The sequence below is a fragment of the Aplidium turbinatum genome, chromosome 16 (assembly GCF_918807975.1).
Source record: "Aplidium turbinatum chromosome 16, kaAplTurb1.1, whole genome shotgun sequence".
NCBI lineage: Eukaryota > Metazoa > Chordata > Ascidiacea > Aplousobranchia > Polyclinidae > Aplidium > Aplidium turbinatum.
The window spans coordinates 18,404,149-18,430,591 of record NC_137487.1 but is presented as its reverse complement, the minus strand read 5'-3'; the positions used below and the strand labels follow the sequence as shown (position 1 = coordinate 18,430,591).

Sequence of the window (26,443 nt, the reverse complement as noted above, 5' to 3'; positions counted from 1 at the left end):
AGAACGGTACATCTGTACAATAGTGCGGTAGGCTACAATGCAATAATGAACGTAAGCTTCTTGTGCAGTTAGGAGCCTTCTAGGCTTGTAGCTTTGTGATAGTTGTATTAATATCAATTATAAGATCACAGACTTATGCATCACAACTATTATAAAAATAGAACTGAATTTATGTATTTGTTGTCCTCGTGCGCTTTAACTGTCTGTTTGTTGGAGCGCAGAGCATATCTGCAATGGACGCAGCGATTACAAGAAAATAAACATTGATTAGCAGCAGGGGTTAGTGGGAATTTTAAAAGTGCTGGAACACTGCTGGGCGATTTGACTTTAAATTTAAAAAAAGGACAAGAACTTTTACTGGTGCTACCAGATTCAATGGTGTACACACGATTTTCTTGAAGACGGAAACATTTTATAACTTTTTTTTGAGAAAATTCTTTTTTTATTGGGGGTAGTAGGTCACAATTTTAACTTTTAATATGTTTTAGGTGAGATTTAGGATTTTGTTAATCCTGCTATCCTAAAACCAGCCAAATTATATTCAGTCGCCTAAGAAAAATATTGAAGAGGGGAGTCAGGGGGTCATGGGCCAATGACCCTGAGGACCCCATTGACCAAGGTCCTTTTCGAATTTTTAACGTAGAGTCAGTGGAGCTACGGCAGCACTAATAGGTTTCAGTTTTTCTTTTAAAAAACTTTTAAAAAACGTTGAAAAGTATAAATAAAAAACAGCCTTAAACCACGGTCTTGCTGCAACGTAGTTTATCCAACACAAAGCCCGTATAATGATAACCACAGCATTACTTACTTTTTGCAGACGAATACAAACTGCTTGTTCGGTGCGATCGATGACGTCACCGTGACGTCACTCAACAACCAGCTGGAAGTGACGTCACGACCATCATGCCCAATTATTACCTGTCAAAAAACTTGAACGTTAATCGTGGAAAAGAAACAGGCGCTGGATTACTGCAATTCTGTTCGTCGCCATGTTTCGTTCATTTTGAAAAGCTTCAAAGTTAAATCAGTTTTAAATTGATATGTCAGGAGGATTTCAAGCTATTTCAAAAATTATTTAATAAGTTTACAAAGAAACGAAACTAAAGTGCAGTTTACATTCTTCAAAAAAAAAATGACCCACTTTGAAAGATACTCGATCATTAGAGCTACTGGCTACTGCAAACACCCATCTTGTAAGCTTCGAATGATGTCACAATAAACAGAACGTACACAAGATGACTCTAACAGCAACATGTACCTGAGCAGTTGGCAGGCAGCCAGCACAAAACTCCTTTATTACATTGATTCAATATCTGCAGACGTTGAATCAATGTAAAAGGGACTACAAATAATCGAGAAAGATAAAAAAAAACTTCTTTTAAGAAAGTTTACCTGCGTAAGATTTCCCAAGTATAAGCCGGAAATGACGAATCTGTCGCTTTTTCCAGGTTTGTGAAGCTCAGCGCTTCCGGACGATGACGTCATCAACCAGCGTTTGCCACTGTCGCCATCTTCACCGATCAAAGTAACGTAGACATGCGCTGACGTGCCAGCATTGACGTCATCACCGGTCCGTGTCGTGATGACGTATTCACAAGCCTGGAAATAAATTTATAGTCAGTTGTTTTCACACCAGACACGATCCTTACAACTTGAATTGGCAGCCCTGCAAGAAAGAGCCACCACCCCCTCCAAAGCTTTTTTCCCAAGTAGAAAAGCAGACCGGTTTTCAAGTTCGTTTACCTAGATACGTTTGTTTGAATCATCAGACTGAGAGTTATCCTCATGATATGCCTTAGTGCAAGTGCGTGGCACCGAGTCATGTGCGCTTGATTACGTCGTGCCGCCCTGTGGCTGTGAGTAGTTTGTAATTATTGCAGCAGGACATGGTGCCCACCACACAGTGATTTGTCAGTTGTACACATAGCTCTAAAGGTGTTAAGACCTCTTTTCAACTCCTTTGCTTTTGTGGGTTTCTGTTGCTATTCTGCAGTACCTGCAAGTGTAACAGTTTGACTGATCAGACTGAGGGTCATCCTCACGCTGGGCCGTTGGCCCTGACACATAACAATATTGTCTTTGGCAGGACACTTAAAGGTGAACACAAAAATTGGCTTCCTTGCCTTTCCGTCCACTTAACCTAAATCTTCAAGGGCGTACGTAGGCTAACTGAACTATGGGAGTAAGCCTGGATACAAAAAACACAACAATCTAACACCACGAAATCTAATGTTCTAACACACCAGGGATTCATAGTATAGGGATCGCCAACTCGACTGAATACCTGACAAGCGGAGTGTAAAAGTGTTGCCAGATATTTTTTAAGTTTTTAGTAAAAATATCATTTTGGAATTTTTAAAGTAGTATCGTAGTTTCCCAAAACTTGCCCGTAAATAAACAAACAAGCTTTGGGCAATCACTACTCTTTAAAAATGTCAAAAAATTAATTTTTCTAAAAATTTAAAAATATTTGGCAACACTTTTACACTCCGCTTGTTAGATATCCAGCCGAGTTGGTCATCCCTATACTATGAATCCCTGTAACACACTTAACAAATTTATGGCAATTTATATTGTTGAAAATGATAGCAACAAAAATTGATACGATTTCCTGATTGCAATAAAAAATGACTACAGCAATGCACGCACCAACTATCAAGTCTTACCGTGGCAATTCTTGAAGGATCTTGTCTTGGTCTACTCGCAGCCAGTTCTAACCAGTTGAAACCGGTTTGTAGTTGTTCCGACTCATGTTTGAAAAAGGAATGTTTCGGAAGAAAACTGAAATGTTGTCAAATATTTCATTGTGGCCATGTGAGTGAAAGATGAGGATATTTAGTTTCGGGTTCGATGTTCACCCAAAGCGCTTATAGTTATGTCATGACACTTGCAGACATCTTGAACTTGATAAAAAAAAATTAGTTTCCTTGCATTCAGGGTCAATTAATGGCAATACAGTATTGGTGGGGGTAAAAATAATGCTGATTAAAATTGACACCGCTGGTTCGACTCTCGGGGTGGGGTGTGTGTTTAAGCAACGAATTTCAAGGAATGCTCTCCATTCAGCGGCACCTAGTGAATGGAATAACTCACAGACGAAAACACTTCCACAAGCGGAAACTTCACTCTGCCAACCTCAGTAACTGGGCTGAAGTCAGAGGTTAAAGGCCTCTCCCACCATGTGAAACTGGATTAAACTGCAAAAACGAATTCTCAATCAGAAAATAAAGATTCAAACATATCAATCTTCGATAGGGCTACTGGGCTGACAAAAGCGTCCGTGAAAACATAACCCTGACAGCATCATATACTTCAATTGCGAACGTGTAGAAGATGCATTGAGATTACAAACACACAGCACTCGAAAAATGCTGAACAAAGTGTCCTTGCTCAATTCGCATTAGGCTCATTAAGGATAGACCTTCCGATCAAAAATAAGCCACAAAGATTTCAAACGAACTGGGACTCAAGCCAACAACACACCTGTAATATTGGTCGGTTGCTTTGTTTCGTAATGAAACTTTGTAAAGAAGACACTCAGCCTCCGATGGTTCGAGTGAAGGAGCAGGTTCCAGTACACCCAATCCTATCTTAACCAGGTCGCCGAATGAACGCGAAGGAACAGATATCTGAACGAAGATAAGGGTAATAGTGAGAGTAGGCTATGTCTCCTAGAACCAGGAGTTATATTTTGTGGAGTGATACATTAGATGGTTATCAAGGATTCAAACCCACTTATCCCAACATAGAATTAGCGTTTTTTTTTTCTTCTTCTTGTTCGTCGTGTGAGCCTCTGGGGCGGAGGGTCTATCCATTTACCACCCCAGATTCACGATGGTCCAGGATTACACTGGAAAGCTATTAGAGAGCAGCCAGCGTTTTTGATTAAAATGAAATGCCTAACTTACAGATCAGTTAGCTGGGGCTGATCAGTCTCATGCGCTGAAGTTACAAAACAATCGGACTTGGAGATAAAAACATTCAATCTGATTGCAAAAGCCAAACGCTCCGTGTTAGTCAACAGTTGAAACAAAGTTTTTATAAAATCTATCTATACAATTGAACCAGTCTAGTTGGAAATGTCACAATACGGAAGCTGGAAAGGTTTAAATAGGAAAAACAAGTTTTGAAATGTAAAGTAAATCATAACCAAACGCAACCTACCTCCAGTTTGCTTGTGTGCTTTCCATTTTTGTCAACTTTGGCCTCCTTGAGATCAACAGGAGTCAGTTGGCTGGACCCTTTATCTCCACACAGTTGCAAGGACACAGAAGGAAGAACAGAAGAGCTAGATTTGACTTGAGGATCGGATTTAGTCAGAGAATTCAAACCACTCCAAAGAAGCTTTATTACATAAACCGTTTGTTGTTGCCCAGTCTTCGAGTTAGGCTTGGTCTGGGCCGCTGGCTTTGCTGGGTACACAGTGGCCGTTTTGGTCAAAGATAAATCAACCGGATGACCACACTGGATATCTCTGAACAGAAGAAATAGCAGATGAATTGTAAAGCTACACAGTGGCATTTGTCTAGCAAGTGACATTTTTTTAAATAAACATAGTGGAAAGCATAATTGTAAAAGGTCATGGATGCTCCAGTATATCTTAATAATAACAATAAGAAATTAAATAAAAATTAAAAATATAAACATAGCCTATAACTTAAAAATTCTGTAATTAACGTAATAAACAACTGTAATTAATAGGTCTAGAAATGTAATAAACAAATAACATAGTAGCATAGCAGCAATAAAGAAGCAATATCAACGATAAGCTCCATAGTAGTGCTTGCACTCACAACAGCAAAATATTGACTGTTTAAAAAGACGGAGAAAATTGCTTCATGGCAACCAGCGCCTCAAGTTTTATTGTGTGATAAAGTTTGTCTATCATTATCTTAATTAACAGAACATCCGTGGATTTGTCATATGTTTGAAAACCAAAAAAACTGGCTTCCCGCCAATAGTCTCAAAGTATGATCCAAGGAAACATTGCCAATTCTGGAATGCTACAAAGGTAAATCCAGCCCGACAGGTTTAAACAAAGACAGCGGGATATTTCATTCGCTGCTTCAACAAATGTGCCATGAAATTAAACACAACACACCTGCCGCATTCAAAGATGAACTCTTCTTCATCATAGTATCCTCGCTTCACTTTCACTCGATCCAACTTCCAGCTTTTCTCGGTCGAGCCATTGACGTTGATGGTGACGCAATCGATGACGTCACCGAGACTCACTGCTTCCACAGAAAAAACGTCAACTCTTCCTGGTTGGAATTTCCCACTGGAGTTCTAAACACAAAAAACAAAAATATGTATGATTTCAAGACTGATAATAATCTCCAGAAGAAATGACTTGACATTGCATCAGGCGACCCAGGTTCAATACTCCACTAAAGCAGTTTTGAACATGATGACATAATTTTGTTTCATTACAACTGCTCTGAATGTCAAACCACAAACATTTAGTCATAAAAACAGGCATTAGAAAATCGTACTGGTGACCAATCGATCGTCTCCCTAACACGGTACCTCTTCCACATCACCTGGCAACACTGATAACACACTTACTGTGTTTTCAAGAATTTTGCGGCTCCCTGTGTCGCCATATTCCCCACGAAGTTGACACGTGATCTGAGACGGGGAAAAGTCGGGATCTGATTGGACACTCGTGTAGAATATAACGTAATAATCAACCACTGAAAAAAGATATTAAGTCATCAGATGTTAAAGAATTAAATGATTTTCAGAAAATCACAAATATTTTTTATTTTAAGAAAATAACAACAATTATTCACAAGTTCAGTACAACGTCGACTGCGTAGCCAAGTGGTGAGAGCTAGTACGTCGGTTCGACACCGCTCAAGAGCAAGCGGCTGTGTGTTGAAAAAGCATTCAAAGGCATGTCTGAAGGTGAAGATGAAGATTGACTTCCTTGCCTTCCCGTCTATTTAAGCTAAATCTTCAACTACAGCTCACAAATGTGAGTACTGCAAACACTGCAGTTGTAAAATTGAAGAAGAATCGTTTCACGTACCGGGTCTGTACAATCCATTCGATCTGACAACCGGGACTTCTCTGAGGTATCCTCGATGGCTTCCCTCCCACACGAGGGCGCTGTCGAACACAAATCGGATCTTCTCTCCTGTGTCGTCATCAATCATCCAGCACTGAAGAAGAATGAATCGTCGACAACAAACCAACGCGGATGCCGACTAGCTCAGCGAATCACATCTATAACTTTGCAATATCGCAGTGGACAGTAACTGCAGTAGCGATCTCTTAATAAGTAAAGTAACGTGTGGAAAGAATTTGATTCCTCCTAATGATGCTTTCTAAGCCGATCTTAGAAGACAATGAAATGGTTTTTGCTTAATCTACTTGGCGAATAAAGTACCAAGGAAACACGTAGAACTTCATGCATGCATTTGCTTTTGAAATCGCCAATTTCAAACGAAATTCTTGAACCAATGAAGCAAATCAACTCATCCCGCACTTGTTGCAGCGGCCAGGTCTTTTTCGTGACGTCATCAAACGCGTTTTCGACTTCCGCGCGTAACTTGACGAGCTGTGACGTCACTTCACCAGTGCTCGGAGATGGAGGTTCGTCATCATCGACGTGGACGTCTATGACGTGATGCTCGTCACTAATGTGACCTTTGAACTCACGTGACCTTCGTCCGGTCAAGCATAACGTAAATTTGAGATCAAGTTCTCTCTGTAGAATAGAAAGATTTTGTTAAAATGATAAAAAAGGGAAGAAAATGCCAGAATTTCCACCCAAATTGTTTCATTTTATGGTTCTCAGCATGTCGGGTGTCTGGCCTAGGGCTGAGAGCCCTGATACGATGCTCGAGGAGGCGCCATTTCGACACCGCTCAAGAGCATGAGGCAGTGTATTTGGCAAGATACTTACAAAGCATACAAACTATTTTATGTTTAATCAAAATCTAACCAACTGATCCACTCTAGAGTGAACAGCGCAGAGAAAAGAGAAAAGTTTCGCAGAAAAAGTGAACATTCGAATAAAAACCTTTACAAACAATATGTGAAAAGAACAGCTACCAATGACGTCAGACTTTCATCACTTCCGTCATAGCACATGACTCGGGAACTATCTAACGAAAGCTAGTACAATTCGGTATTACTACAGCAAACTCGCAACATCAGGATGAAACAGGTCGTTTGTATCTACATTTGTGAAGTTTCATCACTGACTTGTTTGATGACGTCAGGTTTGACGTGGATATGAAACTTCCAATGTCCTTTCGACGCTTGCAAGTCGCAGCCAGGTTGGCGTACTCTAGCGGCCGATACGTGAAGTTCTCTCTGAGTCAGTTTATCGTCCACAGAATCGTCCAACCACCTAAAAGTTACACCAAGGACATCAAGCAAGGTAAGCAACCTAATGGCTTCTTTAGTGTTTATTCCGCTCTATAAGTGGCTTCATGAGTATCGTATTGAAACACAATTGAAAAACAAGTATACGTAAAAACAGGGTTTTGTGTTTTTCATGTTAAATTAATTCCAGTTCCATTCTAAAGGCTATAAATTAATCAGTTCATCAAATAGAGAAATAGCGGCATATCTTCAGGCAAACTAGATCTAAGACAAAGCTAGCGTAATTTGCTTATATGGTACAAAAAACAACACTTGCACAAAAAGAGCCATCAATCTGCCTGCTACAGCCGCGCTTTTACACAGGGCCTTGTTTCGGGCCCTGGGCCAAACGAACGAGTCAACCTACTTGTGGCATGGGAACATGAAGTCACTCTGAATGCGGTCACGTGTTTCGCTTATTGTCACGTCATCCAGGAACCAGCCTGCACCTCCTCCTTTGGAGGAATGACCTAGAATAACCTTTCGTGGCTCGCCGACATCAACCGATTCAATCACAAACGCATCAGTTTGACCCTGAATAACAGAGTGAATGAATCAAAGGGTAGGCAAAAAGCAGTTGCACTGCTTTGATTTTGATAAAGACATACCTAGACAGCCAAACCAGTCACTTTTACATTGATTCAACGTCATAAAAATGACGTATTTTGCCTTCTGGGTAATGTTTTATAAATTTATTCTAGAAAATAAAATTAAGAAAGACCGGCTATGCCAAAGATGACATATTGCATAATTAAACAATCATATAAACATAAACACATAAATTATACTACATTGACAATTTGACATATACACATAAACTATATCTTGCTATAGGTTCTATAAATCCACGCCTATCCAGTTGAGAATAACTTAGCATCGTCATAAGCGATTATGCGCAAACAGAAGCACTCGCACAGCGAAGTCCAAACATTACTGATAGAATGAGATGGAGAAAAATATAAATAGACGACGTTTTATAAACGTTTTTATAAGCAGAAAGAATGTTTCTTTACACTTCACATCGATCCTGCAGTTGTGACACAATCCTTCCCAACAACTTCAGATCTTAGTGCAGGCTAAACAATCGTCATTGTCAAGCTTACGCGGTGCAGAATGCTATCAGGATCTTTTACGAGTTCTTTTAGTGACCGAGGCCCAGTTTCACCATCGGTACCAAATATGTTCATTTTGATATCAGCATCAGTACCGGAAGAGAGCGCGCCCCCTGTCTTCACTTCCACCTAAAATAACAAAAGTTTTGTTTTTTTCCGTAATGAGCTTATTTTTACCAATCCAAGAATGTAATAGCAAAGTGAAGTTATTCAGCAGAAGTAATGCTTGGGATCGATTTCTTCTTTCAGTGTTGTATTAAAACACATGACGTCACATTGTTTCACTTCCGAAAACACATTTTTTTATACTTTTACAATTACTTGCACAAATGCAAAATGTAGTTCGCACAACAAGGATTTCAACGAAAGAACAAAAAGTCACCGAAGACTTTTATTTGATGATTTTGTGTTTGAGTTGGGCTTTGAGAATCCATTACCAAAAACATGGGCATAAGTTACCAAAAAACGTTGGGCTTAAGCGACCGAAAACCTTCGGTATAAATTATCGAAAAACGTGGACTGATGGTACCATGAATGGACTTAACTGTATCAAAAGGGCTAAACTGATCGGACACGACAACACTTGCTTCACTTACTTTGTATTGATGATGCTTCAGTGGCTCCTGGTCAGGTTTTGTGAGAGAAAACTCGAAAGCAATGATGCCATCCTCATTTGCACGCGTACTCATGCGCTCTTTAGCACTTAAATGCACCAGGAACTCTTGACTTGTTGTGAGATCTTTTAATTTAATCTGCACGCGGAAATATAACAGACGCTGGTAAGCATACAGAATGTCAGAAACAAAGATACATCAGAAATAAATCGATGGTGTAAAAACACAGCAAAGGTGATCCCATACTCAGTTACTGAGCTTCGGGAAATGAAAAAAAGGTTCTCACCACACTAAGCCATCGGCACTAACGAGAGTAGATGTGGCTAACTGATGGTGTAACTTAGGTAAAAATAGTAAGCGGCGCACAAACGGAAAAATCCAACTGTCACCAACGGTGGCTGAGTCAATGTCTAGAGTTGGAAGCCTCTCGGAGGCAGTGATAGAATAAAGCTTTAAAAGCCATCAAATTCAGTCTAAGTATTTCTTAACGTTCAGTCTGGCTGTAAACTTATAACGTCCACCACTGCATGCTCTCAGAACTGCAGACCTTGCACCAGGTCTCAAATTTGGTCAAAACCATAAACCACACAAGATGGTTTGTCGTTCATTACCTTGTATATGCGGACCATGGTATCTTTGTTCAGCAAGACACGCAAATGGTAGAGATCACCCAAAGAAGTTCCGAGATTGAGATCTTGCGTTCGAATCTGCCTCTCAACCACTTTGCTGTCGATGCCGTCGATGACGTCATCGACCTGGACGTCTGGCAACGAGATGCTGATGACGTCAGAAGGAGAGTGGGTCCCAAATAGTCTGACGGAAATTCGATTGGCAAACAAACCCTGAATGAAAAAAGAGGATTTTCAAAATATCATTGAAAACATCATCAGTTGCGTTCCCGAGGAATGAGAGGGTTTTTCCGACGCTTCAATGTTCGTCGGTTAGACACCTATCGACAGCACGCGGCTGTGTCTTGAAAAAAGTACGAAATGACACACTTGAAGGTGGACAAGATGATTGACTTTGTTGACTTCCCATTCACATTATTTAATCTTCAACTACTAAGCCTCAGCTCAGACATGACAAAAACAAACTGAAAGTCGTAATAAAGAAGACGTGTGCTGAATTAATGTAAAAAGGGACATTTTCTGGCTGTGCTGGCCAAAACTTGTATTTTTCAAGGCGTCGGCACTTTGCCGCTAAAAGGCGCAACGAGAAACATCTAACAACCCTACCTCATCAAAGGCGGAGCTTGTGATGAAGATTCTCCATAATCCTTCACTCAGAACGGATGCTGGCCTCACTGGATCGCTTTTAACCACCGGAAGAGATGTTACATCTGCTCTGCTTTCCGGATCCATCGGGACCAGTGAAATTTCTTTACTTTCCGACTCCCCCGTAAACGTGTGGTTGATAGTGGCGCAGTATACAGTCTCAAACACCCCCCGAGCGTAGCAATTAGAGGGCGGCTCAGCTTTTATCATGATGTCTTTGACCTCCCAACCTCCACCATCTTCATATATCATAAAACCAAGTGTTAACTCATCATAAAAATAGTTAATTATCCTTAATGAAATCTTACGTAATAAAGAGTTGGATGTTTACTTTACGAAGGAATTTATTTTCATACGAGTCAGTTCAATCATAAATAGCTAAAAATCGATTTCGATCAGCTAGCAGCTAGATCATCTTTAGTTAAGCTTATTCAAATAGAGTTCAGTTAAGCTTATTCAAATAGAATATTCCATTTCGGTTCAATGTCCTGGGTTCCTCTTACTGAGGGTTAGAAAGTATGCGATGTCTATTCCAATGTTTAGGGCGGATTGCGCCTCTCCACGCACAACGATTGTGCGCGGATCGGCGTCTTGTTTAGAGGTTGATAAATTTACATCGGTTTTATGTCTTTTTAAAAAAAGAAAAACGAAACGCATGTGAAGCAGGAATTGTGTTTCGAAATTTTATTGCCAGAAAATTCATACTGGAAACATGGATATTATCCACCACCGCAATTGTTACTTCAATATTTTCTAATGTCTAATAAACCTTATCGCTGTGTAAATACCTTTGTTATGGTCAACGATGACGTAAGAAAGCGTGACGTCAGTCAGCTGAGACAGGTCAACAGATTCATGTTCAAAAACATAGCCATTCAAACGCTGGGTGGCGCTAAAGCCGTTCATGCTGAAACATAAACAAATTAGTGTGAATTGATAGGGTTAGGGTTAGTCATGATAATGATTATGTCATGATAATGATACAAAGGCTGCTGGTTCGAGTCTACGCTGATCTACACCACATGAAAATACATAATTTTTCATATACAACAAATCATAGAAAATCAGAGCAAACTAACTTAAACACAAATTCATCGATGTCATACAAGCAAGGCTAACAAAGTGAAATGCCAGCAGTGTCAGCAAAAGTTTAGCTTTGTACTGACAGTCAAGTAAAATGACTCCCTCGTTACTGTTGGATTGAGAAGGTATGTTTACACATCCAACCAAACATAAACACAAGCAAGTAATTCAAGGTGTTGCGATAGAACCAAAGTCTTGTACGTCATAAATTCGTTCGTTCTCGAGCACTTTAACGTTTGCGTTTTGTCACTTCTAGCGTTGTCCAGATCATTGCTGTGTTATGGTAAAATTAGGCCTAATATTTTCACTTTGATGGGCGGAAATAAAAAATGAAACTGAAATTACTTAAAGTAGTAGCCTATAATATTTGCACAAACAAACCAAACTTTACCCAACTCACCCTCGAAACAAGGTCCTGAACCCTGAATCTCCGTTCTTACCCTGCAGCTTCAACTGTAGTTTCCCTTTGGACGGTACGTCATCGTTGCTAGGCAACATATCGACGCTAATGAGGTAGGTCACCACTAGAAAGATTATTGGGTTACAAACTAACACAAGGGCAACTACTGTAAGCTACAATGCCACACATAAAACTCTTCATAGCTCCAAGTACCAAACATACTGAATGTACACAAGTTGATACTAATGTACACAAGTTGATACTAATGTACACAAGTTGATACTAATGTACACAAGTTGATACTAATGTACACAAGTTGATACTAATGTACACAAGTTGATACTAATGTACACAAGTTGATACTAATGTACACAAGTTGATACTAATGTACACAAGTTGATACTAATGTACACATGTTGATACTAATGTACACAAGTTGATACTAATATACACAATTTGATACTAATGTACACAAGTTGATACAAGTGATACTGCGTGCATTGAGCTTCCAAAATAGCTTTCTCAGTCCAAGAATAAACATTCTAACAATCCAATAATTTCTGTTACAGATCTTAAATCATCTTCAACATAGTAACTATGCCGAAGAAACAAAATAAAAAGGTTGTTCTAATAACACAAAGTTACTCATAACTATCATGCATAAAGAAAAATGTTTTTCTGAGCAATATTTATCCGCCCCAATCAAAAGAAAACCGAAAATAAACAGATAAAAACTTGAAAAAAACTGGAAATCGTTGCACTGAAACTGTCTGCTTTGTAAAGCGTTGAGAGCATATCTGCGATGGATACAGCGCTATATAAAAAACACACATTAGGCTACTATTATTGTTAGATTTTCATTTTCGCTCTGGATTTACTTTTCAAAGTTGGATTTCCCCCTCGCAACGAGGGAAGCTCCTTGACTGTGGATCCGGATTCCGTTCGGAAGCGGCGATCGAAGTGGAAAATGAGGGATTCCGTGGAATTGACGTCACGCAAGGACACACTGAGCAGCAGGATGTTCACATCTAGCGTGGAATCTTCCAACTCAACTCTGCCAGTGAGGAGAGAATACAATAATGAAAGAATTACGCGGCACGTTTGACAATTGATAGTATTTTGAACCATCACGTACAAATAATATTTTTAACAAGAAATTCAATCTGCGGCACAAAGAATAGTTCAGCTTTCAGATGCAAAGAAATTTATTTTCATTTTCTTCTTGGTACTTCCTTTCTCCAGCTTTCAGTAGCGTTTCCTTATTATCTACATTGTGAAGCATGAAAAGTATGTTTGTCTTGTAAACACACCACGTTTAAATAAATTGCGTGGCGTTTTACATCAATTTAGGTGAGTCTGCTACTGTAGTGTCTACTCTACGACAGCAACCTAAAGCCAACGAAAAGAGCCGCTTAAAACAACGACACACTGACTCAAACAACACTCGTCATAGCACATGACTAAGAGAACTGTGTTCTGAAAGCAAGTGAAAACGGCTATTAGGCCTACCACAGCGAACTCGCAACATTAGGCTAAAACAGGTTGTTGGTAGCCTATCTACATTGTAAAGTAAGCAACGATCATGCTGCTAAAAGCGAGACTCAGTCTATTGCAATGCATAGGCCTACTTTTCATGATTTAAAGTTTAAGTCGCCACAAATATCAGTTCATTGGAAAACATTGTTTAACATCGTGCGGCTAAAACAACATATTTTTGAAACTTACCGAATTTTCTTCACTTCTCCAATTTTTCCAACGTTTGCTTTTCCAATGAACGATTTCTCCCCGCCTGGACGCCAGCTCCCTAGGGAAAATTCTTTGCTCACCACTGTTTCTCCATACAGAACCCCTTTCAATTTTGCCACTCCGTTCCCTTGAGCCATGACTTCATCTACAGTGACTTTAACCTCGTACAACTTGCTGGCTGCTGAAAAAAATTACAATAAGAAAGACTTAGTTTCGTCAAGAACTCTTAGACTGACGACACCAAAAGTGGCTGTCAGTGATCTTTGTGCATTTACAGTTTGTGTGTTACTTTGTTGTTTTGATTATGGACAAGTTTGTCTGATGCAAATGAAAAACAATCAATCGAACATTCACCAGGTAGCTTAAGTTATGAGAGCGTCGAGTTCGATGCCGAAATGGACACCGGTTCGATCCTCACCAACAGCAGGCAATTAGTTCAGTTTAATTTGTTTTTATTTCTGACCATCACAGAGAAAAATAATATATGCATAACATAGCAGAGGTCTACAAAAAAGCAGAAGCGACAAAACGTGAAAGTTATGACGTGCTTGAGGCCGACACAGAATAATAAACGATTTTAATAGCGTTAGACCGAATGAGGAAAGCGTTCGAAGTGTTCAAACAGTTGTTGGTTTAACAACCACTTAGGGCACGTAATCTTTTTGAAAAAATGTTAAAATTTTGTACAGACATCAGTGTTCTTGTCATGTTGTTAAGGTGTTGCGGCCGTACCACAATCCTTGCCTTTAGTAAATCATTTCTCTCTCGAACACGCTTTGACAATCGCGTTTTGTCGCTTCTACCTTTTTCCAGTTCCCTGCTAGTTATGGCAAGTGATAGTGTTTGTTTTTTGTTTTAATGGTAGAAAACAAAAAAACACGACGATGCTAATCTCAGGTGAGACTTGCATAAGACTTCCATGCAAGATTTCCACTCGATTGAAAAGTTAATCATAGACACGGATACCTGCATCAACTTCTCTACTGGGTGGTGACGTCAATGTGGCCAGTTCTTCGTCACCGTTGATGACGTCAAAGCTGCCGAGCAATCGCAGTTTCCGTGTGGTTTTGCAATCACCCACGTGATCATCAAGCCACACGTGACCGGGGAAAACCCATTCAACCGTGGCAAACTCGCTCTCTCTGACAGCAACCTTCTCCACAAACCAACCGGCTCCTAGAGAAGTGAACAAAAATGTCTTCTCAATTAAGAAAATGCAAATACTTGCCAACTTAATAAAGAGTTCCAAGAAAGAACAGTATAAGCGATCTACGTTAGTGTTAGTTAGTTAACAGGCTGGTTTGTGTCTTTGATTCTGCATTTGGTGAGACCAGTACCGGTCTTAGGGTATTTCGGGCCCTGTGCGGAATATGCTTTGCGGGCCCCAATGACAGTGATCCCATTCAGTAGCGTAGCTAGGTATTTTGAAAGGGGAGGGGGTTTGAGGGCTGACGGGCGAAGCCTGACGGCGTGATTGCCGAAGGCGACATCCAGCGGTGGAGGCCTACCCCAGAAAATTTTGAATTTGGTGCATTCTGAGAGCATGTTCAACAAAAATTTGGGTATGAATAATATGCATGTAAGCTTGTAAAGGTAGCCGACGCGACAATCTCAGCACTTGCCTCAGCCTAAAGCCGCAACTGACTTCATGGATACCGGTACTTGCTTGTGAATCGAATTTTTTCCATTGGAAATGACAAAAATTACTGTAATTTTTTAGTTCATTGCGGGCCCCCTAATTTTCGGGCCCTGTGCGATCGCACGGTTTTCACACCCCAAAGACCGGCACTGGGTGAGACTTGTCTCTCAACTGTAAGCTAGGTCACAAAAAGACATTTAAAGGAGTGCTTGTTGTATTCTTTCTTGCTTAGATCGAGGTCATAAGTAGGCCTATTGTAAATAAATTATTTGATTTGAAATATGTCGCCTGGGTTAAAACACTTCTGCAGCTGTAAATCGACAATAAAAGTATATCGTCATCATTTGCGTTATTGGCAGATTCTTATCCAAGTCAATTATAATCTACATTTCATCTGTGATTTGTTAACAGCAATCCGGCGTTGGTTTGCATGTTGTTCCACAGAGAGCATGATTGCTGTTTTATCTAATGTAACTACTGTTGATGTAACGAATGGTGACACAAAAAATAAATAAACTACACGGTGGCTTCATCAGCCATGACTCACCTTCTCCTCGTCCATCATGACTCAGCACAACCTCATTCACTTTGCCAAGATCAACTGCTTCGATGACGAATGATGACATTGTGTTGCGCTGGAAACGTAATAAACAATGTTTGTAGCTAAACAACAGCACTCGGTATATTTGGTCAATAATGAAAGATCCATATATCTTTTCACGTATGGGCTACAGAGTGTTGACTGTTTCGCTTCCCGCCAACAATTTATTAATTATTAAAGACAAAAGTGTCGATGAAACACAAAAATAACAGGCAATTCTGTGCAAATGTTTAAAGAAATAAATTACAATTTGCTTTGTAAAAAAGTGTTTTAACTGAAGAATTTGAAGCGAGGAAAACACCCGTTAGCCTATGTGCACAGTAAGCTTTTTAATACTTTTCTCAAAAGCAGATAGCCTATCTTATGAAGCTTATTTACTTTAAACCATTCATAGCTTTATGACAAGACAATTACACCGAGCTTGGCCAGCTTTCATAGAAACTGGAGAGTATTTGCTACAAATGTTGACAATAGAAAACTTGGTGAAACCTTACTTGGAATGGAAAAGCGTCGCCTTGTGCGTGCGTCAGTTGACGTCGACCGCAATCTCCACGTTCGCCACGTAAAGTGACGTAAACATTTGCGTCAGTGCCGGCAGAGGGTCTATCTCCAGTTGTTATAGACACGAAATATAAATTCACTGAAAGGAAACATAGCAAAGACTCAGAAACCATTAAATATTTCAGACTAACAAAATTCACCAATCAAAAGCCACCAATTAAGCATCTTTCATATTTTAACATTTTTAACAAACCTGGAAGGGAGTCTTCATTTCTCGTTACAGCGAATTCACGTGTGGTCTCTTGGTCATCATGGATATGAGAAAGCCATCTACACACAATAAGCCAGTTCTAATAAATCAACAATTAATAACAAGATACCATTTGAGAGGATCGGCAGGACAGCTACATCAATTGGTTATTGAAGATATGTTGGAAGTAGATGTAGCCTACAGAGGAAAAGGAGACGAACTTGGAGAGATGATGTAAAATAGTGGGCTGGCTTGTCAAGCATCGGAGAAGCAAACAGAATAGCGGAAAAACGTGACGTGTGGAATTAATTGACAGCACATGATGATGATGATGATACCAAGGGTGCACAACTAAGTTCTTTCAATTGTTTCTTTTTTATTCAATATTAACAAAAACACAATAAAAACATTCAACATTGATAAAAACATTTAATATTGATAAAAACAAGTAGGCTAGGCCCAATTTTTTCACCAGAAATTTACCGTATCCTAAAAGTAGACCCCCTTTGGCCGGTCTGCACAGGCATGTACATTTGAAACCAGCACTCCCCAGGCAGAAAAATCTGTCCTTTTTACATTGATTCAACGTCTGCAGACGTTAAATCAATGTAAAAATGACAAATGTTCTTGTCTGGTTCATAACCATTCATACCGATTGCAGTTGAATATGATCTGGTGATTTGAAAGGGAATCTTCGAGAACGACCTTTTCAACAAACAGTCCCGGCCAATCATCATCGTCATGTAGAGACAACCGGATCTTGTAGATTTGTCCAACTTCGGGTACCTCAATCTGGGTGGGAAGATGAAGAATGGAATAACTTACACTTGATAAAACTTACACTTGATGAAATGAAATTAAAAATGATGCGTAACTTGATTCTCAGTGTGTGAAGAAAACTTGGAATATTTCCACCATTTGTTGGTTGGTTTTGAATCTTTATCCTCGGACTGACAAAGCTATTCCCTGTAGTTTCTATTCCTATTCATAGGCTATTCCTGATAGTTTCGCATACTTGTAGACTGTAGAGGCTCTTGACGCAGGGCCGGTTACCAAGATTGGCAGAGTGAAGTTTCCGATTGGTGATGCGTTGTAAATTCATAATTTATGTTGTAAAGTTATTCATAGAAGCGACAAGATAAGCGTAAAAACAACGCTTCAGCTCAATACGGAGGATACAAACTGTCAATCTCGGTGGATGAATTTGAGTCAATGATTCATATCTCAACAAGCACATTAGTCAATCCCATAAGGTATTTTTAAATACATGGAAATTTTACTTAGCCTACTATCTTGTTTAACCTGCCACCACCTCGCTACCCGTTATTACTTTGTTGGTTTGTTTGTTTATTTTATTTTCTTGTTGACTCTTATCGTTATTGTCTCTTCTTTTCATAGATTTTTTTTTATTTGTATAAGGGTGTCAGCTGACTTCGTTGACCCTGTGGTCTTTTGCTGTCATCATGGTACCAGCGGCACATTTATTGTGTTTATTTATGTATCTATGTACATTGTATATGTGTTGTAGTGCTAAACCAAATAAGAAGAATCTGAATCTTAAATAATATGGTTTATCGAACTGAAGTCAAATTTATTTGAAAATTCAGACTAGTTCTATTTCTGTTTATGTCAGTCCAACCCAGCAAATAGAATACATTTCACCACCATATAGCAGAAGTCTACAAAAAAGTAGAAGCGACAAAACGTGAAAGCTAAGACGTGCTTACGACCAAAATAAAAAAAAAAAAACTAGTAAAGAGATTTAGCCCGGTCGCAACATTTTCTCTTAAAGGATATAATGCTGAAATTGTAATTTTTCTAGACCTCTGCTATGTTTGTCATACGCTATATTGTTTTTTTCGTTGTGATGGTCAGAAATAAAAACAAATTGAACTGTAATAGAACATTTATAACCTAGCCTACCTGAAATTTATTAATTTGATCTGGCTTGAACGCCTCTGTGGTACTGCTGGCTTGTGGATCTGGCCTCAACCGGATCTCTCCAGTTTTACCTTCTTCCCCATAAATCACCATGGTAACCGAAGCGGTTTCTGGACAAGGTTCACTGCTCGATTCATTTCCGGTTGTGAATATGACGTCATACTTTCCCTCTGGCAAGTAATAAGTCAAGGCAGTCAGAAGAAGACAAAATTGCAACGCAAAAAACAACATTTCAAACTAACTGAAGAATAATGCTAAACATCAGAATAAACTTAACGCTATCTGCCAAGGTTACATTGTCGCAATTCAGGCGCAGCATGGTAGTAGCCGGACCTGCAACCTGCGTCAGAGAGGATAAAAATTATAAAATATTATATAGAGCCGTGTGAGCACTATCCTGCCCCCCGAAAAAATATTTACAAAAATTTAACAACAATGTAAACTTACAAGCCGAAAAACGCTGCACGAACTAAATATGAGAGGGCCCCTAGTTAGAGGTAGGCCCCTGGTCGGGGGTTTGGAATGCAGCAAATACGGCCTTGCATGATTTAATTAGCTATTGATTATCGAATTTTTGTAGTATCTTTTTATTTTTTTAAACAGTCAAAAAACATTAGACAGACCAGAATGAATGGGCCCCTAAACCGTGGGCTCCCCCGGCCGGGAGCACTGGGGGAAGTAACACGGCCCTGAGTAGGAATTGAAAACACAAATTTAACATCATCAATAAAAATTTTGCAAAGAAAAAACAAGTCAGTCTCTGGACTTCGTCTAGCTATGACCCTGAAAATCGTAGTTCGCAGTAGTTTGATATATTTAGAATCATCACCATAATATAATGGTACACAGCCAGAGTAGGGAAAAGGAAAAAGCGACAGAACATGAACGCTACGACATGATTTAATATAAGTGCAAAGACGAGGCCCGAATCACTACCCATCAAGCAAACCTACCTGAACTATATGATGGTTTCGTTTCGTCATCGTCTAAAGCTGAAAGACATAATACAAATTATTTTATTGTTCTGGATATGTTTCTGAGAAGTTAATACCAGCACCGTTAATATAAGAAAGAAAAGTATTTTTAAGTAAATCACAAACTACAAGGCAACATGAAAATACAAAAATGGTCAATATGTTTTAAAAGAGCGAAAACACAAACAATACAGTAAATTTATGAATATTGCATCAGTTGATATGATCCTTGATAATGAAGTAGACAAGAAGGAAAAGTAAGAAATACAAGAATCTCACATTCAATTAGGCTAAACAGCAAAGGTGTCTTGAAGGACAACTGTTACATTTATTATCTTATAAGGCAACACCAATCCAATCAACGTAATAATTTATGTTGTAGAAGAAAGTTAGCCCAGAAGCTATGCATGATTTCAAGGTAAAATAATGTCCAGACATTTTATTCAGAAGCAACAGCTTAAGCTTAAAACGAGACCAAGACAATTTCCACAACCAAGCAATCAGTTAACAATCAAGTATTTATTACTTCGCCAGAGTTGAGACGAAGCATTTTTCTGAAAACATAAGTTGTTTTTCTTGTAAAAAGTGAGAAAGTTCCGACCCTGGTTTGAACAAGTATTTGTGTTGATTAATTAATTGTCAGTTACTTTGTAGCTCTCAATTAATCCCCTTCCCTCAAATTAAGTTGCCAAAAGGTGAGCCCGCTTCACAAAAATAAACCCCAGTAAAAGGAAAATTAATCCCAGGTTGGAAATAATTTTAATCTGATTAAAATGAAACATCGTGATAGGATACTAAAATCAAACTACTGTATATATGTAAATGAGCATGGTTTAACCCCCCAAGTATTCGAACCACCAGACAGTCCATCAAACTCTCATGGATGGGGTAAATTTCTATCTGAGGGGTCATTCACCCCTCAATTGATGTAAAGTACACAGGTGGCTCACCCGGTTTCACAAGGATAAAAACAACTTATGAGTTTGAAGATACAGAGCACAATATTAATTAGAGATCAGACGACCGATAGACATGCAAGATTATCAATGTTATGTTGCTATGTTTCACTACAGGAGCAAGTTTTTCGTTTGAGAATAGATTCATAACTATACTGGACACTCCAATGTTTGGTCCGTCTGAAAAACTAACAAAAAATAAAATGTTTGCATAATTTCAGAAGTGAAAAAAGTGATACGCTTTATACTCCAAAGGAAAAGTTGGATGAAATTGTTAGCATGGTGTTTGATCTTAAGTTAAACACGGCCTTTCATTCTCATATGCATCAGCTACACCAAGCATAACTAGACATGCTTTAAGGTTAGCACATATACTGGCGCGACGTACCATGCTTTTTAATGTAAAAATTAGCTATTTCACGTTACGTCGCTACAACCAACATTAAGCTATGCATGGCTGGCGATTTTGCCCCAGAAGACAAGAAGTTGGGGATTGAATACAATAATTTCGCTGCGAGAACAGTTGCTTAGTTTATTGTTATAGATTGGCAATAAAAACAAGGTCAAAACTTCTATACGCCCACAAGTTCTCCTCAACAGAACAAAAATGATTGTTATTGTTAATGGAATATCCACAAGCTAAAGAGAAAAACAAAGCTTTCACATTTGAAAAGATACGGGCTGATGGAAGAGGAATGGGTATATCACCATCACGCAATTCAGTCGATTAAGAGTTAGCAGTCCACAGCATCATACGCTGTGGTAAAAAAAAGAAAAAAAAAAGAAAGATATTTCGTTTGTTTTCACGAGAAAGAAAAATCAAAAGGTTGAGAAATTCACCACTTTAGCAATGAAAGTGCCTTTTGCACCAAGTACAAGCGAGCCCGTAGCTAGACCGAAAAGTTAAGGGGGTCAATCAAATCAAAAGACAGGGCAAAAAATCTTAAAATAAGACAAATTGTAATCAAAATAAAATACAGATGGGGGGAGGGAAAAACTAAATATAACGGGCCTCATCCCCTTTGTCTCCGGCTAGCTACGGGCCTAATCACAAGTAAAGTGCACTAACCGTAAGGATCTCATGCGTTCCAATAACTTATTTATTGTTGTCTAAGCATTCCCAGGCTGTTTTAATGCTAACTATTCTGATAACCTGATTTGTACTGGCTACATAACTTCTGGAAACTAGCTGCTATATTCACTTTTGTTCTATGTGTTATCCAGTCGTGCTGTCAATTTTTTGCACGTTGGTAGTTAGGCAGTGATTGTTCGGCAAGACTCGGCTAGGTTCGGCAAGCATCGGTTATTTTCGGCAAATTTCGGAATCTATCAGCATGATCGGTATTGCCCGATGATGTCATGTTGTTTCTCACACTCTCTTAGACTGCTGAGATTGGAGTTCACTCTTCGTAGAGCTTCATCTCTTTTCGTTCTGACTGTGGTGGATGAGCGAGATGAAAAAGGAGTTTCTTCTGCGGAGAGAAAGCTCATTGGAGGACATGGCACCTCCAACTTCCAGTATGGGATCAAATAAGAAGGAGAAGAGGGTGTGGTGCTGAAAGGAGGAGAGATAGAGTTGGAGTTTGAGGAAGATTTAATTTTAAAAAGCTTCTTCTTTTTAATTGGTTTGTTAAAAGTTTGACTTCTTTGTCGCGATGACTTTTTTCGTCGTTTCGGCGTCGCTTTCGTTCGCTCAAACGCGGGAAGAGTCGCCCACAATGTATGATTGTTGTTAGGCAACGGTCCTTCTTCGTTGCTATGGCTACTTGGATAGGTGACGGAGTTGCTTGAGAACGCTGATGACGACACAGAAGCTGAGTACAAGGCGACCGGATACTTGCCGTTTCCATGACGACTGAGGTCTAATGACGACGCATCTGCCGCGTATGATGCAACAAAAAACGCTTGTTCTGCAGAGTAAGAAATTAACTTTTGTGAAACAAGATAAACTGCTAGTCGTTAACTCCACAAACATGAATGACACATATTGTCGGAAATAAACCAACGCGAGCGTTTTGTGACCTGACAATGATCCTTGATACAACTTTTGTTTTATTCACATGATCGCGTTAAAAGCTTGATCAGTCACTTCAATGAATCTGATAAACCAAAATATAAAAAAGAAAATCTATGTACAATTAAGTCCCACATACAGTGGAAGGCTATTGAAGCACAGTTACAGCGATCGTAAATCACAGGTACAAATATGCATCTCCACAAGCCCATCGCAAAGTTCACATGTACAATTATTGCACTGCATATTTCAATACATTTTGCAGAGCAAAGCAGGAATTTCTTCACCCGCGGTGTTCAAATTAATGAAACTTTTGTGACATAATAAGGAATCAAGAAATTTCATATTCAAACAGTCTTGTCTATTCTGTGTTAGACCAACATCAAACCTTGAGAAGTGGATGATTTAGTTTCTATGTTATTTTGTTAACATCGCTATTACAGGCGCTAAAGAAACAGCATAGCAGTCATCAATTCGATTGATCAAGCGGTTGTTTTACTGCTGCCCACCCATATCTAACCTACAACGTCACTTTCAGCTTGCGTCACGTCACGTCTTGATGACGTCATCAATGACGATCTCGTCAATTCGGTAGAAGTCGGAAAGGAGCGTCTCGGAGACGTTCGGAGCATTTCGGTCGAAGAAAACACGTGTCTGTCGTCATCACGTGATTCTTGCCGCAAAGTCAAATAGCCTTTGATCGTTTGAAGAAAGCGCGAGTCTGAGGCGCGGCTAGAACCGGCGTTGACGTCAGCATCTGACGGAGCTGGACTTTTTACGTCACTCTGTGGAGTTTCATCGGATCCCTCAAGATCCTGGACATTGGTCTGTGGGCTAGACGACGTGGATTCGAAATCCCCCGCGAAAACCGATGGAATGTCTAAAGCCGCTTTACCGCTTGGATCAGGCACATGTGTGTCACCTTCACCCATTGGCAAAGAACCTTTGGAGTTTTGTCGTGAAGGAGGAGCTAAGATAATATCAGGTCTCAAACGAGAGGAAATGTCTTACAATTACATCAATAATAACAGTCGATTATAAATGTATCACACCAGGTCTAAACATCAATACTGTGCTATCTGAACAATAAGTTGCATAAAAAAGCATTCTGGGAGGATTTGAAACAGTAAAAATTAAAAAAATACACGTATTTTTTTCTCTACATAACTCTCAAACAATAGCAGGATACGCAGAGCATATTGTTGTGGAGTAAAAGGAATAAAAATATTCCCTTTCCCAATCCGAGACAAGTAAAACAACAATCCGTTGCATGTTTTTACCAAGTGACAACATGAAAGCTAATACCTGTTAATACTCTTACTTTCAATACTGATTTCATTGAACAACTGCTTTAATGGATATCATTTCAAAGGACATTAATTCAAACATAAGATTACAACTCAAGGAGTTATCCCGGTTACCTTCAACCACTAGTCACTACCAAGTATAATATATATAGATTGCTACCGCAGCAGTTTCATGTTTATACAGGTCTTTGAAACACTTTTATCATTCTTCCAAACGATTTAACAATAATCCAGTTGGTCAGTTGGTGATCATAAGCGAAGTCCACGATTATTAACAAATAAAGTTTTTAAGGTAGTCAAATGTTTTTGCAGCTTTGATTGAAAATTGCGATCATTCAAAGTTATCAGATACTTTTTGTAACATTTGATGTTAAACGAACTGAACCCAAGTTGCCTAAGATGACGAAAACGCTACAGCTTGCCACATAGACAAGCTAACGTACATCAGCATGGGCGTGAAGCAAGTGTAGGGGAGAGTGGGGGTAGTTGGAAGGCGGGGTTAGTTGAAAAGTCATCATTTTTTTAACTCTCAATAACTTTTTTAAATATTTACTGCCAACATGTGAAGTAGTTTATAAATACACATAATCCATGTTAGTTTCGATTTGTTGGGTCAAGGTATGCCTGTTTGGCTGACAATTTTGTATTTTCTTACTTTCGAAGTAAAATTTTAGCGTATTAAAAAACATCTTATCCGTCGATATCGTTAAAGATAGGCAGAAGTTTTTTGGTGTGTGTCAGCTGTAGGTGTTCTACAACACTAAGAAATAAACAAATTTTAGTCCAATGCACCATGCTTGAATATTTTAGGAAAATAGTTTGTCATATGCTAATGGGGCTAGTTGGAAAATAGTGGGTGGGGTCAGTTGGAAAATGTTTTGATAACGGTATGACTATGTAGTATGATACGGGTATATCGTCGTGGTATAATAATAAGTGGTATAAGCTCCAATGTACTTGTTTTAAGCAGGCATACATTGTAAAACTTTAATTTGAATAACTTGGAAAGTGCTATAGGCGGCATCACAAGTTTTAACAATGCGTTTATTAAAAAATGTTGTTACGATGATTTAGTGTGGAATTCATTGCATTTTGATTTTAAAGCAAGTAAACATATTTGCTTACAACCCCATGTAAATGTTTGTTGGTTGAAAAAATAGTATCCAGTTCATTGGTGGGCATTAAACTGACGTTTTTCAACTAACCCCAGGCATGGGGTTAGTTGAAAAATCAATTGTATGTTTGTTTATTTTAAATTTTCAATAAAAGCTGAATTGACTCAATACTTATTTTTGGTTGTATGATAGAGGACACCATAGGTGATAATTTAAGCCGCTTCAAGTTGTCAGGTTATGCACCAATTTTTTTAAATTTCACTTTTAAAAAAAAACTTTCCGACTAGCCCCACTCTCCCCTATTATAAAAGCTCGCTAAATCAACAGGACTTGGCCGGCGTGATTGCCGAGGTAACTAAACCACACAACATAAGAAAACATGAGGCTACAAATGACCAGCCAGGAAAGCATTCCACTTTTACATCAGTTCAACGTTTATTAAATTTAAATTAACGCAAAAAGAAAATTATTTATTCGGCTCAGTGGTTATGCGCCCGGCTCAAGATCACGCGGCGCTGGTTCGACTTTCGGGATGTGCGCTTGAGCAACGCATTTCAGGACTGCTCACCATTCAGCAGCACTTAGTGAATGGAATAATTACCCGACAACAACACATCAACAATAGGAAAACTGCACTCTGCCAATCTCGGTAACCGGGTCGCAACTTTCCAAAAGGTACCATTAAAAAATCCCCTTTGAGAAACAAAAGAAAAACGCAAATCATAGTTAAATTAATTCATCGGTTTTCCATCGGCTGACTTGGCGCAGAGGGTTAGGGCGGTGATAGGCTAGTCATTTCATTGACGTGGGTTTGATTCCCACCACTGCTATTGCTCTTTTTTCTTCTGTAACTACCAAACAAACTTCAAAGGGGATTTTTTAATGGTACCTTTTGGAAAGTTGAACCGGGTCTGCGTCAAGAGCCTCTACAAGTATGCAAAACTACCAGGAATAACCTACCAAGGCTTTGTCAGTCCGAGGATAAAGATTCAAAAACCAACCAAATACACAGTGACGAAATAAACTTCAACATATGGATTCTCATTCAAGGATGTTGGGAACCTGACCAAGCATTTGCACGACGCTTGTTGCAAGAACGTCAGTTCGACACTAACCGTGAGCACGTGCTGTGTTCCTGGCAAGACAGTTAAAGACAACTTTGGAAGTAAAACGATGGTTTCCTTTCTCTCTTCGACTCCAACTTCTAAACAGCAAATCAATCGTTTTACATTAATTCAACGTTTGCAGACGTTAAATCAACGTAAAAACGGTTGATATTCTGCGCAGGCATGAGCTTTTCAAAATATTTATCAAAAAGAAAACTCGTCATATGAATTCAAGTGCTGACGAATTGAATCGAAATTCAAGCAACTCACGTTCTGCGTCGACAATCCTGACAATCTTCCCATCATCTTGACCATCATCCAGCCACCTGAGGATACGTAGAATGATGGTAATGTAACGTTTAAAGCAACACAAAAATTCAAGTAGGAAGACTCACAATAAAAACAACAGGGCTGCTTGCTACGTATTATGAAA

General features: G+C 39.1%; 1 protein-coding gene across 1 annotated transcript in view; it reads right to left on the bottom strand.

Annotated features, from left to right (window-relative positions):
* Positions 1-26,443, bottom strand: part of LOC145785550 (lipoxygenase homology domain-containing protein 1-like) — a 49,627-nt gene that overhangs the window by 1,428 nt on the left and 21,756 nt on the right. Inside the window, exons 32-58 of the mRNA XM_082597210.1 lie at positions 26,281-26,336; positions 19,492-19,530; positions 18,521-18,708; positions 17,250-17,389; positions 16,601-16,677; positions 16,341-16,486; positions 15,793-15,880; positions 14,573-14,782; positions 13,586-13,787; positions 12,739-12,914; positions 11,861-11,984; positions 11,166-11,284; positions 10,339-10,616; positions 9,715-9,945; positions 9,086-9,241; positions 8,481-8,618; positions 7,745-7,911; positions 7,216-7,363; positions 6,494-6,715; positions 6,035-6,167; positions 5,569-5,696; positions 5,102-5,289; positions 4,165-4,474; positions 3,484-3,629; positions 2,667-2,781; positions 1,393-1,599; positions 809-918 (exon numbers count right to left, since the gene is read on the bottom strand). Coding sequence (XP_082453336.1) covers positions 809-918; positions 1,393-1,599; positions 2,667-2,781; positions 3,484-3,629; positions 4,165-4,474; positions 5,102-5,289; positions 5,569-5,696; positions 6,035-6,167; positions 6,494-6,715; positions 7,216-7,363; positions 7,745-7,911; positions 8,481-8,618; positions 9,086-9,241; positions 9,715-9,945; positions 10,339-10,616; positions 11,166-11,284; positions 11,861-11,984; positions 12,739-12,914; positions 13,586-13,787; positions 14,573-14,782; positions 15,793-15,880; positions 16,341-16,486; positions 16,601-16,677; positions 17,250-17,389; positions 18,521-18,708; positions 19,492-19,530; positions 26,281-26,336 — 4,242 coding nt within the window. The remainder of the gene's footprint in view (positions 1-808; positions 919-1,392; positions 1,600-2,666; positions 2,782-3,483; positions 3,630-4,164; positions 4,475-5,101; positions 5,290-5,568; positions 5,697-6,034; positions 6,168-6,493; positions 6,716-7,215; positions 7,364-7,744; positions 7,912-8,480; positions 8,619-9,085; positions 9,242-9,714; positions 9,946-10,338; positions 10,617-11,165; positions 11,285-11,860; positions 11,985-12,738; positions 12,915-13,585; positions 13,788-14,572; positions 14,783-15,792; positions 15,881-16,340; positions 16,487-16,600; positions 16,678-17,249; positions 17,390-18,520; positions 18,709-19,491; positions 19,531-26,280; positions 26,337-26,443) is intronic.